At 46.8% G+C, this 19,934-nt stretch overlaps 1 protein-coding gene across 1 annotated transcript in view; it reads right to left on the minus strand.

The window, feature by feature from the left end:
* Positions 1-19,934, minus strand: part of ST8SIA1 (ST8 alpha-N-acetyl-neuraminide alpha-2,8-sialyltransferase 1) — a 64,492-nt gene that overhangs the window by 29,214 nt on the left and 15,344 nt on the right. The window contains exons 2-5 of the mRNA XM_018560017.1: positions 18,359-18,532; positions 8,981-9,004; positions 7,086-7,101; positions 3,255-3,267 (exon numbers count right to left, since the gene is read on the minus strand). Of these exons, the coding sequence (XP_018415519.1) occupies positions 3,255-3,267; positions 7,086-7,101; positions 8,981-9,004; positions 18,359-18,469 (164 nt within the window). The 5' untranslated portion in view covers positions 18,470-18,532. The remainder of the gene's footprint in view (positions 1-3,254; positions 3,268-7,085; positions 7,102-8,980; positions 9,005-18,358; positions 18,533-19,934) is intronic.

The raw sequence follows: 19,934 nt of genomic DNA on the forward strand, positions 1-19,934 counted from the left end.
GATTGTTATTGTGTGTGCAGCCATGTGTGGTGTTCAGACAGATATCCTGTGCACACAAAAACATACCTAGCCCATTTTACAGCAATCTACAGAGTTGGTTAGAACTCCCTCCTAGGGACGTCTATTCTACACTTTCACCACCTCTTACCATAAAGAAGCCTTTCCATATGTTGTGCATGTCTTCTACACCCATAGAACACTGTGGGGTTGTATTATACACACGCATTGCTTGCATTACTCATCTGCATTTCCTCGTAAAACAACGTTTTATCATCGCTGGTTTTCACACTTTTAACATATAAATAATACAACTTTTGTTTGTTGTATTACCTTTCATTTCAAGTGTCCTGAAACTGAACACCAACACAATTCAACTGCACCATGTACTGCCTACATCAGCGTAATCAAACTGCACCATGTACTGCCTACATCAGCGTAATCAAACTGCACCATGTACTGCCTACATCAGCGTAATCAAACTGCACCATGTACTGCCTACATCAGCGTAATCAAACTACAGAATCTCCTACCTATCTGACTGCAATCACACCGCAGAATCTACTGCCTGCCTCGGCACAATCGAACTGCACTATGTACTGCATACCTCTGCATAATCAAACAGCTCCATGTCCTGCCTACCTCAGTGCAATCCAACTGCTCCATGTCCTGCCTACCTCAGTGCAATCAAACTGCACCATGTCCTGCATACCTCAGTGCAATCCAACTGCTCCATGTCTTGTCTATCTCAGTGCAATACAACTGCTCCATGTCCTGCCTACCTCAGTGCAATCAAACTGCACCATGTCCTGCCTACCTCAGTGTAATCAAACTGCACCATGTCCTGCCTACCTCAGTGCAATCAAACTGCACCATGTCCTGCATACCTCAGTGCAATCTAACTGCACCATGTCCTGCCTACCTCAGTGTAATCAAACTGCACCATGTCCTGCCTACGTCAGTGGAATCGTACCTCAGCATACAGCATCCTCCATGTTACCACGTCCTGCAATCTAGCTGTGGTCAGACCACGTGTGTAGTGAAGTGTAAAATGCCCATTTCATAGCCGGCCCGGCGCTGACACTCTACTGACTCATCCTCCTCACATCACACACAAGCTGTCCTCTGTGTGCCGACCACAAGAGCCGAGTCATGAGAACCTTCCCATCGCTGCATGTAATGCTCCATTGACACCCATTACACAACACTCGGCTACAACAGGGGAAAAAATCCCCCCCCCCCCCCCCGCAGGCAACTTGTGGATTTAAAGGGGAACCGCGTTATGGATACATGTTACTGAATAACATCAAGTTGTGTGCCCTTTATGTTTTGTTCCCGGACTGTGAGCAGAAGCAGCTGATTGGACAGAATATTGGATCAAAGATACAACATATCAGTTCAGCTCTGGTATGGGGGGGGGTATGCGTAATCTAGGGGCCCCATAGGGAAAGTCCGATCCATTAGGGGTGAAGTTAAGCTGCCCTCCTAAAATATAATTCCTTCCTCCGTGCTGCCAAACAGACTTATTTTGTTACTCATAGGGATCAGGTTGGGGGTAAAGGGGTTTCATTTTAGGACTGGGGATTACTGTGGGCTTAAAGCTATTTATTTCCCTTTTTTCAACTCATTTCCTGGATGGGCCACAGTGTCTAGGGTTGTGGCCCCCATAGGAATACACCCCTCATGGAGATGGTATGGCCGAGCCCATGTTTATGGGTTTAAATCTGAACTCCAGCCTTCCCTTCAGTCTTGCACAGTTGTACCGTCTCCTCTCCTGAACTGAAATCACTTACTCTGATGTTACTGCACGCTGTGAGCTTCTCGCAATGTGCATCAGAAGCCGCAGCAAGTCAGCCTCATTTCCTGGCTGGAGTACATCCAACACCATCTAGCACTTTGCTCCGCAGCCTGAGTCCCTGGTCCACTCTCTTTATTCATTGGATTTCAGTTTCTTCAATCATGGAGGCTCAGCATCACATGTCTGCCTAAGAATGTCTACTCCACCAGACTAACATTGACCTATCAAGGCAATGTGATATTAGCATAAACTAGCCTTCAGGGCTGGGGGCTCTTGAGGAGTACTGAGGCAGGGTGCTGTGATTGCATTCTCAAAAAACAACTTTAGTATGTATTCCTAGTACAATGCTGATGTTATAACTGGATAGTATATGCCAGGGGTGGGCAAACTCAGCCCTCCAGCTGTAGTGGAACTACAAGTCCCATGAGGCATTGCAAAACTCTTGACAGGCACGACTCCCAGAGACAGAGGCATGATAGAATTTGTAGTTTCAACACAGCTGCAGTGCCATAAGGTTGAGTGAGGATGCCTACCCCTGGTGTATGCTGTGACTTTAGAACTCCTTTCATTATTTCATGCTTATTCGTACATGTATTTGTATTCTTGGGCCTCAGTAACCCGGTACGTGGTGTATACATTGCAGCCTTTCATGTCAGATGGAGATGGAGAGTCGGATTTGTCTGCCCCCTCTGTCCTCTGCATCAGCTGGGAATGTAACATTGTAAACATATTTTTCTGCGATTAGTGACCATGTGAGATCCGGGGTCTCATCGGTCTATGGGCCCGCCATCCTGCCTGGCAGACAGTGAACGGTGATGGAGAGCTGCAGTCAGCCCTCTGTGTATAGGGACGGGTCTCATATATGGAGAGCAGATGGAGGGGAGGGAAGCAGATGCTGCGCTCACTGTCCTGACCCGGCACCCCTCCAGGGGGATCAGCGGATCAGAGGCCCAGCTTCTGGTGGCGGCTGCTGGATCACTGCCTCAGCTCAGACACCCCACAATGACAGCGGCGGCTGCTTGTATCAGACATCTCCTGAGCTTCTGGACACCAACTAACCATTACACACAGTGCAATCTGACCACCCAGGCGGGCAATGCTGGACCCTTCCCTCTCATGGACTGGGAATGCATTTCTGCCATCACTGCAGGTACACCTAGACTTGGAAAGTAATCATGTCTGGGAGTCATGAATGCATGACCATGTCCAATATAAAATAACTGGCTGTACAACGCCATCCGATAAAAGAATGGGGCAAAAAATAAAAAAAAGGACGCAAGAAATACCGCCATTCCTCATCCGCGCCTTCCTTAGAAATAATATGAAGATTGAAGTGTGTGTAAACCCTAAATCTATGTCACCATCTGTTCAGCATCAGATGAATACACTTCAGTTCAGTACAATGCTTGTGAACATATTATATATGTTTCTAACCTGGAAATGCTGCCGGTAACCGAACTTCCTGTTCCAGGCTGACAACGCGAGGCCACTGCCTGACAATTGGCAGCAGCGTGGTCAGTTAGCCGCATGAGCTATGTGAAACCAAAAACCTTTTTTCTAGTTTTTGGTCGAGTGGGAAAGGAGTTAGAACATCTGTAGGTTCTTACTGCTATCCGGGGGTTTGTTAGAGAGATTTATTTTCACTTCCTGTCCCGCTGACTACGGTTTTACCAGACAGGAAGGGAAAGAAAATCTGCAACAGTGACATAAATTAAAAAATACAAATCTGACAGGGGTCCTGGCCTTCCACTTCTCTGCTAAAGAAAAGCATTTTATAACCATTTTCTAGCAGCATGAAGGGAGACCAGTGAATCTCCTTCCCACTAAATGATGCTGGAAGCGACACTGATTGCATCGCCTCCGTCTTCTGAGCTGTCATTCCCTGGCCACAGAAAGTTAAGAAGAACCTGATCAAGCACGATCTGGGCTATCTGATAGACCTGATAGGAAACCCAATGGCCAACTGAAGGAGTACAAGCAGCAGGCTGACAACACTGCTGCTAACTGGAGCCAGCGGCTCAGCGTTGTCAGCCCAAAACAGGAAGTTCTGTTACTGGCAGGATCTCCACGTGGAAAAAAAAAACCAAAAACTTTGAACCAGACTAATAAAACATTATCTGATTAAGAAAGAATACAGCGAAGGATGATGGCAAACATACTGAGAAGTAGATTTGGGGTTTACATACACTTAAAATCAAAACCTGGTACATGGATTCCTTTCTATCAAAGATACTGAAATCACATGGCTTTGTGTATAAACAAACAGAATTGGGGTCTGCGTGAGAGCTCCTCTGTTCCTCAACAACTCTCATCATGTCCTCAGCTAATGAGGAGCTGGTTTTTTCGGCACAAGATCAGCTTCAGGATAAGTGAAAGGAGCTTCCACAATCCACAGCAGCCGTTTAAAGCCCATTGAAAAGTACCAAAACAACCTTATTCATAAACAATTCGCCAAGCCACTTGCAGAGGGAATGTCTGTGAATGTTCATTCTGTGCCAATAGAGGCAAAAAACTGAACGTTGTCAGTATATTTTTCTTTTCAGGCTGAATGTGATGTAATGTAATACCACATTATGGCCACTAGATGGAGATGAGGAGCACACAAAATAAATTATCTTTTCCAATGCTTCTCAGCTTCATCTAGTGGCCATAATATGGCATTACATTACATCCGACCTGAAAAGAAAATATACTGAGAATGTACATTTTTTCCCAGAATGTTCATTTTTGAAGTTCACACACAACAATTGTTGACAGAGATTCCCATGGCAAAAGGCTTTGCGAGTGGTTTATAAATAGTCTGGTTTATAAATAGTCCCCTTAGTACTGCCTTCCCTATTGACAATAATGGTGACATTTCAGTGACATGTCCAGAATGTCACATTTCAGGAAAAGAAAACTCCTAGCTTCATTTTATCACTTGTCCAAAACCTCAGCGAACATTTCCCCCCACAGGAGGCGCAGAGCCCTCAGACCGCGGCTCCTGACCCAATCTGCCCACCTTATCTGGTTTAAGATTACCGAGTTCGTCTGTTTTGGCGGGACAGCCCCCGTGGGCATCCGGCGCCAGTTACCAGAATCAGCAGGAGTGGCAAGGACAGAGCCAAGATAAAGTCTTGGCAGCCAAGGGGGACAGGGAACATTAATTACAGATCAATGAGTGGGCGATCTTCAGATTAAGCCGCGGCTGAAATTCCGTTTGTCTAATTAAATGTTCTGAAGTCTCCAGTTTAATCATGACAATCTGATGCCTCGTCCTCCATCTGTATGTCACCCACTGTACTATGGGGGCCGGAGCGCGGGAAATAGACCAAAGTCGCATTTCTGCTAATACAGGGCGTATGAGGTCACCCGTTTCACACTACGCATTGTGCTAACGTGTTGCTGTGCGTTAATGCACGCCAATTAGGGCAGCCCATTCTTGGAAATTGGGCTGGTGGTGCATCTCAACTCTCAAAAAGCCGCAACATGCTTCTGTTTCAATAATATTGCATGATGATTGTATTGTGGCATGCTTCCCGCTAATGTAATTAATTTGGATGCCCCCCATCCTCCAAGGGCCCCCATGCATCTTCGCATTCCACTGCACATGAACTGCGCTGTGTTGCAGAAACGTGAAGATGTGAATGGGCCCTCAGGATCGCTCACGCTGAATGCATTGCAACAATGCATGCATTACCACAAAGCATGTGCGAGAAACGCCGTTCAAAGTGTTGCGGTGCCATTCATTTTGGATGTTACCCAAACAAATGTGCCAAACTGAATACTGTATGCGCGTAGCGGTGCTTTGCATTTATAAAATATGTTTTAAGACAGGGTTATAATGCATTGCAGGGCTTTGGTAGCCCATTCAAAACGAACAGGCTGCGTAATACAGTGCGCATTCAGCACTCAATGCATTGGCGTCAATGGGCCTTTATAAGTGCAGGGGGAATGTCTACCACAGGGCCAGGTAACCTCGGCACTCCAACTGTGGTGATACTACAAATCCAATCGTGCATCTGTCTCTGGGAGTCATGTCTGTGGCTGTGAGACTCTTGCAATGCCTCATGGGTTTTGTAGTTCCACAACAGCTGGAGGGACGCAGCTTGCCCAGCCCCGCTTTAAGGGGTTAAATACGGCTGCTTTGGACCAAGTCCAAAATGAAAGGGAGAAGCCGGAGCGACGGCAACAAACTAAGCAACGGGTCAGCGATGCGCGGTACTCCGGGCCAAGCAATAACTGAGAGGTCACACTTACAATACGAACATAAATCCCGGCTTCACCCAACCTTGTGCCATAGAATTATTACCAATTCAGAGTTTGTTTATTCTGCCCAACGGCTGGAAATCCCTCAACCATCAGGGAGGGAGGATGGCAGGGAGCCGGTTCACCATTCAGTTGTAGGTGCAGTCTGGAGGGCTGAGTCCCCCTTCTGATCTTGTTTGTCTCTCAAGGGGGCCAATCTGACCCCATTAACTATTAGAGAATCAAAAAGAATGTTTCAAAACGTCATTTAAAAAAAAAAATTCTACTGGTCCATGGGCGCCTTTAGCTGTATCCACATCAGGAAGTGAAAGGAAATCTCTACAAGGTGAGGGCAGATTTCCCAACTGTTCTGGTGGCAACTCAAGCTTTAGAATCTTCCCTCCCTTTAGGTCAAGGTGACAAAGGTGACCAGGACAGATAGGGAGGGCAAAAACAATAAAAACCCAACAGGGATCTTCACCTTTCTTTGCTCCATTCAAAACTAAAACACGTTTCTGCTTTAGATACACTCTAACATTCATATACCTTAATCAGTTTGTTTGTTTTTTAGCCCCGATGAAGGCCCCCTGAACAATGGGATGCCTTGTCTGCTGACAACCATGTGAGAGGTGATCAGTTCTTTCTTTCTAGAGATTTTCTTTCACTTGCTGTTGCGTCTTTGGAACAGGAAGTGGAATCTCCCAAACAGGACACACGTAGGCAGGGGCATCCTGAGGCTGGGTGACACCCAGAGCGGGTGACAGCCCGCCGTGACATCATCGCGCATGCGCGGACGTCTTATTGATGCCTGCTGGCGGCCATCTTGGTGATGGACGCCGGCAGAGAGAGGAGGGGATGTTCACCCTTCGGGATAAGGTATGCCGCTGGGTCCCCTCCTCTCTCCTGACACTGTCGGGCTCTCGGTCCGTGACCGAGTGCCCGACTTTTCATAGGTGGTGACACCAAAATGACTGTCAGTCATTTTGGTGTCACCCCTCCAATGGTGGCACCCGGGTGTGGGCCGCACCCCCCTTGTGATGCCACTGCACATAGGAATTTTAACCCCTTCCCTGCTCCATCTAAAATTAGAAGAAAAAAAAATGGGGCTTTACATACTGGAAATGGGCTTTAAACATGGGATGAGTGTGAATGAAAACCTGCCATCCCTATAAACACGTCCCCACTTTTCCTCGCTGATAAATGGATGACACGGCGAGTTCCGGCTGGTCGGTCGTCATCAGATTTGAGTTTCTCTGCTGGTCTGAGAGAGAATTTGTGGCAGAACAAGAGCTCTTTGTTGGCGGCTGCTGACAGGATGAGGGTGAGATCGGGATGGAGATTCCGCATGGAGGTTCAGATTAGGTTTCAAAGCCGGACAGGAAGTAATAAAAAAACATTTGGGAATTTATTAATTCGGACGACCTCCCGACTCTCCTGGAATCTCAGTATTACTTCACTAAAGGGTCCCTCGGACTAAAACCAAAATATAACAACCTGCTGCGGCCATTACAAGGATTTCCCATTATTCCCACTGGATATTCAACAATTATTCAACCCAACCCTCCCCCCCGTGTAAGTCAATATTTGCAAGGTTGTCAAAATTTACAAGCTTTTAGTTGTTTGCAATGAACAAATCAAACCAAAGCAATTGAAATAGCTCAACACAACGAATGTTTCAAGTGGTTTCCCCGAGTTCTCAAACGGAAAATGCAACTTTTATGACTGCTGCATTCTCAAAATGATTCAACCCCCTGAATAGAATCCCTCACAAGAGCACACATCTGCAAAACAGGGGTTGTCCCAAGCCCACCTGGTGCAAGTGATCAAGGGCTTCATTAGTTGTAGCGGGTGTGCTTGAGCTAGAACACATGACATCCATGAACTGGCTCTGGGTTTGCCGAGTGTCACTTTTGACTGCATGTTAGAAATATGGCTGAGGGCCCGTTCACACCATGTCCGGATCATCTCCAGACCAGACCAGATTGTTTCCGCACCCAAAATGCATCCTAATGTATCCCTATGCTATTTCTGGCCTCACACCAGCGCAGTCCATTCCAGACCAGACCAGACCAGAAAAATACTGCTCGTCTTATTTTGTCTGGTCTGTAATGCATTGGAACGCATAGTAAAGATCAAAACGCACTGGAACGCACCAGCAAGACTATTTTAAGCTAAAAAAAAATAAAAAAAATGTTTTCCCAAACATGGCAAAATCGCGGTAAATCCATTGCAAAAACGCAATGCACTGCATTCCAGATCTGTTCTGTAGAATGGTGTGAACCTGCCCCAAGTCAAAAGAATAGTCAAAAAAGTTGAGAAGAGATCATTGCCTTTCACAAGCAAGGAACAGGTTACAAAAAGATAGCAGGGGAACTGAATGTTTCTAGAGACACCATTGGAAGCATAGTTCTCAAATTCAAAGTTAAAAGGAAGAGTGGTTGCTCTACCTGGACAGGGCACAAAAAGGAAGTTATCAACGGCTGCAACCAGATTTCCGGAATGGCAGGTTGAGAAAAACTCTCGAGTGACTGCAAAAGACCTGTTGGTGGCAACAGTCAGGCAGTGAGGTTTCAGTATGCACAGTAAGGAGCAGAAGGTTTCCATGCCAGGACTCTAGACATACATCACTACTGACCCAAAAGCACAGGAAATGTCGCCTCCAATATGATGAAACTCATATAAATGAGTCACAGAGGTTTTGGGGTTCTGTTCTGTGGAGCGATGAAACAAAAATGGAACTTTCTGGCCCTATGGCTCAGCGTTATGTCTGGAGGACAACAATGAAGCATACGCTGAAAAGAAAACTCTGCCTACAGTTAGGCATGGTGGTGGCACACTCACAAACTAGCATGTAAAACAACTTTTCTCACCACTAAGGACAATGACAGAGGACTGTTTTCCCGTGGTTGGCCTTGGCCCCTTAGTTCCAGTGAAGGAACTCTTAAGTTATCAGCACACCAAGACATTTTGGACAATTTCATGCTCCCACCTTTGTGGGAACAGTTTGGGGCTGGCCCCTTCCTGTTCCAACATAACTGCGCCCCAGTGCACAAATCAAGGTCCATAAAGACATGGATGGGGGAGTTTGGGGTGGAGGAACTTGACTGGCCTGCACAGAGTCCTGACCTCAACCCGATAGAACACCTCTAGGATTAATTAGAGCGGAGACTGCGAGCCCGGCCTTCTCCTCCAACATCAGTACCTGACCTCACAAATGGTCCAACATTCCCATAGACACACTCCTAAACCTTGTGGACGCCTTCCCACAAGAGTTGAAGCTGTTATAGCGGCAAAGGGCGGGCCAACTCAATATTGAACCCTATGGACTAAGACTGGGATGCCATTAAAGTTCATGTGCGTGTAAAGGCCGGCGTCCCAATATAGTGTATATTTGGGTTATTAAATGATTTGTGGATCAGTTACCATATACAATTTTCCTACGACATGTTTTTACATATAGGTATTGTGTTCTGTCTTGGTCTCCCCGGAAGGCCCTCATCTAGGTATTGTGGGCACTGTCCTTTACCCCCCGGTTCTGCCTCTTCTTTCAATGTTTTTCACGTCTATCTTCCCGTTCCTGCTTGTTGCGGGTGCCAGACATGGTCAGCATCTTTGGATTTGTAGGTGAGCAGTAAAATGAAAACATATTTAAACAGTGTTTGACACATGTAAATTTTGCACATACGGCATTTTACATATGCAATATATTGTAATTGTCAAATTTGTAGATTTATAGGACTCCTGAAGACGCAATACCGCAAAACGCGTTGAGTCCCATATACCAAGAGTATATGATTGGTGGTATTTAACACCTTATGTACATGGAAATATTCAGTTTTTTATTCAGACATGAGTCTATAAAGAAATTTTTTTTTGGCACCTAAAAAAACACATTTTCTGTTCTTGTGTATTTGTTACAATTCCTGCTCTACCTTAAAAGGACAATTATGAGGCGAGTGATTTTCACTCAGCCTCATAATCTGAGCCGACCTGTGACAATGAGACTGTCAAAGGTCGGCTCAGTAGATCGGGAAGTGACGAACACATACCGGCGTTCACTCACTTCTCGATCCTGTCACAGCTCTCTGCCGTGACAGGGGAGGTGGCTGGATTCTGGGAGTAGCTGTAGCTCGCGGTATACTGAGCCTAGGGTGACGGGAGGAAGCTAGTTTGTGTCCTCCAGTTACCCTAAGGAGAACTATGGGGAAAAGCCCTAACCCCATAGTTCTCCTTTAACTCTCTTTCTCCCATCATAAAATCCAAGGGTAATGACCTCCTTTCTGAAGTAGTAAATGCCTGACTGTAAACAAGAGCAGAAATCAGCATCTGTATACTTCTTTGTCTTCTATTGTATAAGATCACTGAAACAGAAGAGAGCATTCACACAGCTTAAGAGTCGGCCCGTCCAGATCCGTGCGGCATGCACGGCCGTATCGGGCCGTTCCCGGGAAGGTGTGATTGTACGCAGCAGCCTTTTCTTCTCTATGGGAGGACGCAGCCATGCACCGTTGTACGCTCACCCGACCTGCACGTCTGTGCGGGTGTCCGCGCTCGGACGCAGACAGGATCGATTCTGCCTGCGCCCTAATAAAGACACCCGCATTGGGTGTTTATCTAGGGTGAGCGCACGACTGCGTGCTCCCATAGAGAAGAACAGACTGCTGCGTACAATCACACGCAGCACCTGTCCTTCCAGGGAACGGCCCAATACGGCCATGCACACCGCACGGATCTGCACAGCCCCACTCTACGCTGTGTGAATGAGGCCTAAGTCTTTGCAGCCTTAGCGGTTTGGTGAGCAGAGATTCAATAAAGAAAAGTTTTAGAACAGTAAGGCCGGGTTCACACCTATGTGGCACCATTTTTGCGCGTTTGTATGTGCGTGTTCAGCGTGCGGTTATTTGTTTGTTTATGCGCCTTGTGCACATTTTGATGCGCGTTTGTATGCACGTACATGAAGATGAAGAGGAGCATCTTGACTGGCAGCTTATGAAACATTAAAGGCAATGGATGAACCCGCATTTAAAAAGCACACGTAAATGTGCAACATGTTTCTGCCGCGCGTTTTCTGGCGTTTCCATTAAAGTCTATGGGGCAAAAATGCGCTTTTAACCCCTTATGACCAGTGACGTCCATAGTACGTCACTGGCACCGGGCCCGTTTAAACAGACTCCTGGCGGCTAAAGATGCCGGGAGTCTGTTTACAATTGTAAAGCCGACTGTCGGCTTTACAATATTACAATAGAAGCAATCAGGCGACTCAGCTGTCGCCCGATCGCTTCTCTGGGCCCAACACCCCCGCCGTGCATCCCGGGCTCCGCTGCCCCGGGACCAGCTTCTCTTGTGTTGGTTATAGACGCTGAGGCGGCTGACAATCGAGCTGTGCGTGGTCTTGCGGGCACCACCCACAACTTGGAATGAAAAAAAATCAAAAGCAATGGGCAGAAAATTAGCGGCTGATCGGCTGCAGTCACTTTCCGGGATGCAGATAGCCACGGGCTCCGCCTCCCAGAATACAATAGCCAGCAATGGAGATTCCTTCTGCTTAGCGTGGATGGGGATTCGATCGATTTTCTCTGGTTCAGCTGCATGGGTATGGCCAGATTAAGCACGGCTTTAGCCATGTGACCATATCCTTCCATCTCATTGGACTCAGCTGGAACTGTCACTTTTATTGATAAGAAGTATCCCAGCCCTGTGATTGGAGCCTGAAGTCCGCTAATGTGTGCTGACCTGAGCCGTTTATAAATCCTTCAACAATAAAGGAGACAAATAATCTGCAGACAATGTGACGGAATCCTCTGCGCTAATCTGATTATAATCGGGAAGCCTCGCAGAATCTCTCCCGGACTTCCTGACGGAAGAAAGCCAATTACATGTAATAAATCATCATTTTATCTGTCATTGTCACTACACGAGCCGCGTGTCAGCAGTGACAGTCATACAAAGTGACGGGCCGGTTAGAGATGATGAGTGCCAGATAACCGGGAATGGGGGCGGTGTACATGGGGTCCTGGATGGGCACCCCACCTTATGTCTCCTCGCTGCTCCCATCTGTCCATCCTGAGGGATACAATGTGCTCCATCTGCCCCCCACCATATATCATTCAATGCACCGTCCTGTCTTATACTATGCAGAAGCCCTGCAAACGGGGGGAGGGGGATGGGCTATGAATTACAGTGACAGGGAAGACAAGACAATGGGAGAGGGGTGAGGTTTATGGGGAGGGTCAGTCTGAGATAAGGATGATGCTTTGTGTTTGGGGGAGGATGCAGGAAGGATGTAGGCCGGGTACCACACGCACAGGCCTACTCCATGATGCAGTACAACATCAGCCGACAAGAAGTGTGATCACTCACAAAGCAACATAAGAAGATAGAGTAATACTAATATTATTGTTCTTAGAATAACAGTAATCATAATGATAATATTAATATAAAAACAATTATAACAAAAAAATAATATTTTCCAGCATACTCCTCTTGTTTATAAATGTTTAACATGGAAGGTTGCATCTGCGGAATACAATGTAACAAATACTGTAGTAAAAAGTGGGGAGATGTCAAAGAGCAAACTATCAAGCTGCAACAAAGAGGACAAAAACCAACAATTTACAAAAGATGTAACTTTGCAGAAAGTCCATCTCCAGATTATGTCTGCCGTTCAAGAAGAGATTATGGCAGCCTAGGACAGGCAAAGCTTATTGGCCAAATATAGAGCAGCAGCTAACGATTATTTTCAAAATCGATTAGTTAGCCGATTATTAAGTTCAATTAATCGGATAAAAAAATAAAAGAATACATTTTTAAAAATGGCTCCAGTGATGGGACTACTAGTTTGTATTGAGATTGTAGTCCATCACAACCCTGAATACATGGTTGGTGGCTATTGATATCGAAGCCCTCTATAACACAACATAGGATTCCATACAATTAAGGTTTTTCCGGATGAGCGATCCACTACACTATGGCCCTATAATAACTGCATTCTTCAACTGCCAAGACACATACTACAAAGTAATACTTTCATATTTGGTAGCTCCCACTACCTCCAGGCCGAGGCGGCTCTCTAATTAGGCGAGTTAGGCGGTCACCTAAGGCCTCGCCCTCACGGGGGCCTCGCAGCCGCCTAACTCGCCTGTGGCAGAACCTATCGGGGTCGTTTAGGCTAGGGCCAGGAAAATCCAGGGGTGGACACAAATCCACCAGGTTTAAAAGAAGTTCTTAGTTACAAACCCGTCCTTTATTGTGACTATTGAGTTACTAGGAATTCCTGCTTTGAGTAGTTTACAACGAGTAAATACCCAACTATTTGGGCTATCTTGAATATTGAGACTTATGTATAGAATAAAGCTATATTTGTGACATGATTGGATTATATCACATATGTACAACTTCATTTTAGGCAATCCAGTTATTAATGGACTAGGGTACAACTGCCATGGTTATTTGTTCTGTGTTTGTGTTTTTAATTCTGTACTAGAGATATGGGCCATTGGGTACATCTGTGATGGCCATATACGGTATGAATTATGTAACTAGATACTTTTGTCCCTCTTGCTGTGTTGATGATGGATGGCCATGACTGGGTCCCACCCCGACATGGTTTGTACCATGTCGGAGTGGGATGTGCTTGCCTGATGCATGGGCTCTATTCATTATGACCACGGTGGTTGGGAGTGGGGCACTGGTGGGGATTCCCCTCATTCCGCCTGGTCAGGGTGCCCTTGACTTATTGCTTGCCCCGGGGGGTTTGCTTCATCTCCTCTTCTGCCCTTTTCTCCTTTCCTCCCTGTTTTCCTTCCCCTGAACCACCCCACCTCCACCACCAGCCTGTGGGGTGGGTTGGGATGAAGGACTTGTTGTTGGTGGCTTACCCAGGGGGCGGAGACGGCTGCCTCCGCCTCGGTGCTCTGGACATGGCCAGGTTCTGTGGAGGCATGTCCTCCATGGGCGGGGTCACATGTCTGCAAATTGACGCTCGGACGTGTGAACAACGCATGACGTCACGCATGTTTCCACGTGTGATGCTGCGCGTACTTCCGAGGGGACTTATTAGGGAGCAGGACTCCCGATGCCGCCTGTCACTTCTCAGTGTGGGATGCCCAGGAACGAGACCTAAGGGTAAGAGATGCCACCAGTAGATTAGAAACGTATATTTAGAAATTCTCACTATACTTTTTTTCACTCTATAGAGGATTGCAGGCAGAACATATGTGTGGCCTCATGCTGGGAATCTATGCTGAGGACATACAATGTACTGGATCTTTAACCTCTTTCCCTATATACCAGCATGTACAACAATTTTTGAGGCTGCCTTGGGTGTATACTCCTTGTCCACCTTTGAGTGGGGAGTGACCTCTAGTCTGTGGACTATATATCCTACTCTGATATGTTTTTATACTAATGTACATATAATATAACACATATAGACAAAGGTTCACTGTGGCGTGGCTTTAACCTGTCCCTGGTCTCCCTGGAAAGCCCACATGGACTTCTATTTGGATCTTGTTTGTGGCCATCTTTTTGGATTGCATAGCAAGTTGGGCTAAATCTTTACTACTATCTTTGCTCATTTATATGGTTGTATTCAAGATTTTTTCATCTCACTGTATTTATACACCCTCCAGGTGTTACTGAAATATATATTGATAGAGGAACATTATTTAAGGAAATGTAATAGGTTTTTGGTTTATATGTATGATATGTATGATTTGTTGAACCATAGATCTCCACTAAAGGCTCCTGAGGAAGCATCTACCTACGAAACACATAGAGCCTATTGAGACTCTTTGTTCATCCAAACTTGAGGACTATGATCACATACCTGTTATGCATAACCAATCTGTGATGGCCTAATGTTTTTAAACATGTTTTATATTTGTTACAAATAAAAACGTTTTTTTACTAAATGTATATACAATTGTACTCGTTGTGGTACCTTCACAGCCCCAGACTCCTTTGTAGCCATTTTCCTCTTTTTTGTTAGTAAAGCAGTTTACCATTGTTCACTGTTAGGTCATCCTAAAAGACAATGGGGTACTCTGTGTCTGGAGGAAGAGAGCTTCATTCTCTGCATAGGGAATGGCTTCTCTACAGTAAGAGCTGCCTGTCATAACAAGCTAGTTCTAGCCTTCTTCGAAAAAAAGCCCAGGATGTGCTTCACAATGAACAAAATTTACCTGCCTGCTAATATCTGTAACAAATAACGCGGATTATTGATCCAGAGAGTGTCTATAGCTTAGTACAGTGGTCAGGGGCATATCTGCCGCGAGGCAAACAAGGCGTTTGCCTGGAGCGGCAGATTAGCTGAGACCGGCGTAGCAAGCTAAATACACTGCTGCTTGAGGGCCGTCACGTGACGCGGAAGTCTTCCTCCTGTCATCGGGGATCGTGTGCTAGCTACCGGCTGCTGCTTTGTGTCGTGGTGCTGGCGCTGGGGGTGAGAGCGCACTAGTCCCGGATTACCTCGGTAAGCAATCCGGGATGGTCACAATCAGGCAGCTGCGGCTTCCAAACAGGCATAATATGCCTGTTTAGAGGTCACCGCTGCCTAATTGTGACCAGCCCGGATCACACAGAGGCGATCCGGGATGGTCAGACCTATTTTAATTAGAGAGACGCAGCTGCCCTCCAGACGCTGCGGATACCGGAGAGACCTGTACAGCCCCCCTGAAAGTTGCACAGCCCCCCCAGAGCTCGCACAGCCTCCCTGAGAGCCCGTACAGACCACCCCAGAGCCGCACAGCCCCCCTGAGAGCCCATACAGCCCACCTAAAAAGCCCACAGAGCCCTTCAGAGACCCCTGGAGACATCAGGCTGCCTCCCCGGAGCAACACGGAGTATGTGGTTTCATATTATTCTGCATTGCTGTATAATATATTGCTGGGATTTGTTGTCCTCTATAGTTGGTGTTATTTTGCATTGCTGCATAATGTATTGCTGGGAAATGTAGTCCTTTATAGTAGGCGGTATTCTGCATTGCTGTATAATGTATTGCTGGGATATGTAGTCCTCTATAGTTGGCGGTATTCTGCATTGTTATATAATGTATTGCTGAGATTATTTCCTCTACAGGTTGGAGTCAGTGGCAGAACTACCAGGGTCACAGTAGTCGCAGCTGCACCTGCAAATGGGCTCTGGTGCTCCACCACTGACTCCAAGCTGTAGAGAGATTGTTCCCTAGCACTATGAAGTGTTTTTCTAAAACAAATCATCAGTATTCAGGTCTAATTGCAGGGTTGGCACTGTGAGACACATATGTTGATTCAGTAACACGGATTGGGCACTCGGGCTCAAAAAGGTTTGCCATCACTGCCTTAGTCGATCAGGAGTTTTCTGCGCTGCACAGGAACAACTTTGGGTTTAGTATTTTGAAGATCTTGCCTTTGTTCATTAAATTGGACCAAATTTTGGTTCCATTAAATGGACATGTGTCCCTTTTAACCTATGTCACTATATATGGCGGCCTCCGACAATGGACACTCCATGGTTGTCCCCTTTATGGAGGAGAAAGGGTAATGGAGAGAGATGCTGGGTCTGCGGTAGAGGGATTTAGCATTAAAAGGGTTACTATAGGCCAGTCTACAGATGTATATACTACACTGTATAAGGACGTATGGAACTGAAGAGACTTATCAGAACAGAAAGAGCTGAGGCACTCTGGGCAATATAACTTTTATGGCCATAGAGGTATGTTGTAAGGAAGTAGTTTTCAACTTACAAGGTGTAAGGGGCATGAACTGTGGCCCCTAACAGCTCCTAAAGGCCGGACATAATATTCAGTATTCAGTATGACAGATTAATGTCAGAGAATTCATACATACAAGAGGAGATGATCAGAGACAGCAGACATGCATCAGGGGTGGTTGGGAAATGAAGATGTACTACAGGAGACAGAGAACGTCTGGGGACATGCTACATGAGACTGCTAGAGATCCTATTTACATTACTGGCTGCTGGGATCTGCAAAGGCCCTCATTATCAAAGGGCCACATGTGGCGCTGGGATTGCAGGTTGGGCACCTGGGCTAGAAGGTGACAGAAGTGATCTGGGTCCTGGACCGACTTCTGGACAGAGTGTCACAAGTGCCATTATATGACAAGAAGTCCTACAAGTGAACACTCGACATGAAGGTCTAATACACCTCTGATGAGAAGTTCCACATTGTTGCAGTTGTAACTTAAAATGCAGATGGACTCCAGTATGCGACCCCTGGTAGGAAATCTGATCTACAGACCACCCAGGTGGCATCCATACCTACAATGGAGATGTCGAACAATTGGCATTAGAGAAAACCTATAAGCCTTTCTAGGAAGGAACTGATTTTCTTGGGCTGGTTCCATCGTTGGGGTGACGTGTAGGAGTTTGAATTTGTCTTCCTGTGTGTAGCCACCCAAAAAAAAACAAAATCTATGGATCTTTCCATTCCTTCTGAATGCAAACTTTACTATAAGCTCCTATATACTGTCAAAAGACACGTTTTTGAGGGTGTTGGGTACACTAGTTCTACTATGGTTCTTAAAGGAAGTGTGTATTGGTTGTGTTTGGAGAACTTGTTCTTACACCTTAAAAAGTGTCCCGTTTGTCCAACAGACTAGAGTTTAAGGACAGAGCATGTGTGTGTGTATGGGAAGGAGGGGGTATCTGAGGCAGCACCATGCTTCCTGCTCAGGACTAGGGATGAGCCGAACACCCCCCTGTTCGGTTCGTATTCGAACATTCGAATGGCCGAAATGTTCGAATACGAACTTGAACTCAATGCAAGTGTATGGGGGTCAAATTTTCGACCCCCATACAGTTGCCGGTACATGTAATAAATACTGTGTACTGCCCCCCTTACCTCCGCTACTGTCCCAGCCTCCTGGTCCGTCCGCTCGCTGTCCCGGCCTCCAGTCCCCTGGTCCGTCCGCTCGCTGTCCCGGCGGTCCGGCGGCTTCTCTTCTTCGGTCCGGCCGCGGCTCCTCTTCCCCTCCCCCCTGCCTCCACTTTGTCTGCAGGCTGGGAGTCATACGCAGCCTGCTATTGGATATTGTAAAATGCAATAGTCAATAGCAAGCTGGCTATTGCACCCGCCTGCTGTCAATGAACATGGGGGGACCTGATAGAGAACTTTCTCCTTCAGGCCCCTCCTCTGCTGAGCTCTGATTAGCCACCCTTGGTCCTATTGCTCTACCATCCCTGGGAATGAATCAGCATAGGGGGTTTATATGATATAAGGGTTTATATAGAGAAGGTGAGTATACATTATCTATAAGAAGTATATATTAAATAGGGGGTACCTAAATATGTCCTGCTCAATATATATTACATATGTGTATATACAGTGGAGATGGCATAGTCGGGGCTGCGCTCGGTCGGGTAGATGAAGATCCAGCACAGGACGGACACGGTGAGGGCGGAGGCGCCCAGCGGGCAGCGGCTCCGGGGGCATTTCCAGTACAGCATCGTCCTTCACATGGCCGGAGCCGGGGGCCACTGGGGCCCTAACAATGTGCTGTGTGCTGCCGGCTCTGCAGCTTCTCCATCCTCTCTATCCTCCTCCGAGATTCCCCCTCCCCCTGCTGCAGCGCCGCCTCCCCCAGCTCGTCTGTCCGTCCGTCCGGCTGCCTGTCAGTTGCCTATTGTGCTGAATGAGAGCGGAGCACCGATCACCGGAGGACAGAGACCCTCCCCTGTATTCACCCAGAGACCCTCCCCTGTATTCACCCAGAGACCCTACCCTGTGTTCACCCAGAGACCCTACCCTGTGTTCACCCAGAGACCCTACCCTGTGTTCACCCAGAGCCCCCTCTGTATTCACCCAGAGACCCTCCCCAGTTTTTACGAAGAGAGCCCTCTATATTCACCCAGAGATCTTTCACTGTATTCACCTACAGATCCCTCTGTATTCAATCAGAAATCTTATCCTGCATTGAACAAGAAATCCCTGTGTATTCACCCAGAAACCTTCCCCTGCATTTACCTACAGACCCCTGTATATTCACCCGGAGTGCTTTCCCTGCATTCACCTCAGACCCATGTGTATTCACCCAGAGAGCTTTCGCTGTATTCACCTACAGACTCCTGTGTGTTCACCCAGAGAGCTTCCCCTGTATTCACCCAGTGAACTTTCGGTATTCACACAGAGATCTTCCCTTGTATTCACCCTGTGACCCCTCTGTAAGTACCAAGAGATCTTTCCCTGTGTTCACCCAGAAACCCTATGTATGTATATATTTATTCACCCAGAGATTTTTCCCCTGTGTTCACCCAAAAAAACTATTCCCTCAGAGACCGTCCCTTGTATTGACTATTCACCTGGGAACTCTCTCCTGCATTCACTCAGAGATCCCTCCCATATTCCCCCAGGGACCCCCTATATTCACCCAGAAAGCCACCCCTCTGTTTTCACCCAGAGAACCCCCCCATATTTACTAAGAGTTCTCCTTGTATTCACCTAGAGACCCCCTTCTGAATTTACTAAGTGATGCCTACCTCTTGTATTAACCTAGAGATGCCCACCTTACGTATTCACCCAGAGATGCCCAACCTTATGTATTCACCCAGAGATGCCCAACCTTATGTATTCACCCATAGACACTAATCTTACATATTCACCAAGAGATGCCACCTCCCATGATCACCTAGAGAGGCCCACCTTACATATTCACTAAGAGATGCCCAGCTCCCATATTCACCTAGAGATGACCATCTCCCATGTCCACCCAGAGGCAGCCACCTCCCATGTTCACCCAGAGACCCCCCTGTATACCCTTCACCCCACTTACTGAATATATGCAAACAACACCCTTCAACTAAATTCTGCGTACAGCAACTGGGTTGTATCATTGAACTCTGCCGGTTTTCCAACCGCTTGTGCCTAATGTACCCAACCCACCCACCACCACCACCCATCTGCCCAACACTACCA

This window comes from Nanorana parkeri, unplaced genomic scaffold (assembly GCF_000935625.1).
Source record: "Nanorana parkeri isolate BGI_ZX_2015 unplaced genomic scaffold, ASM93562v1 scaffold426, whole genome shotgun sequence".
Classification (NCBI taxonomy): domain Eukaryota; kingdom Metazoa; phylum Chordata; class Amphibia; order Anura; family Dicroglossidae; genus Nanorana; species Nanorana parkeri.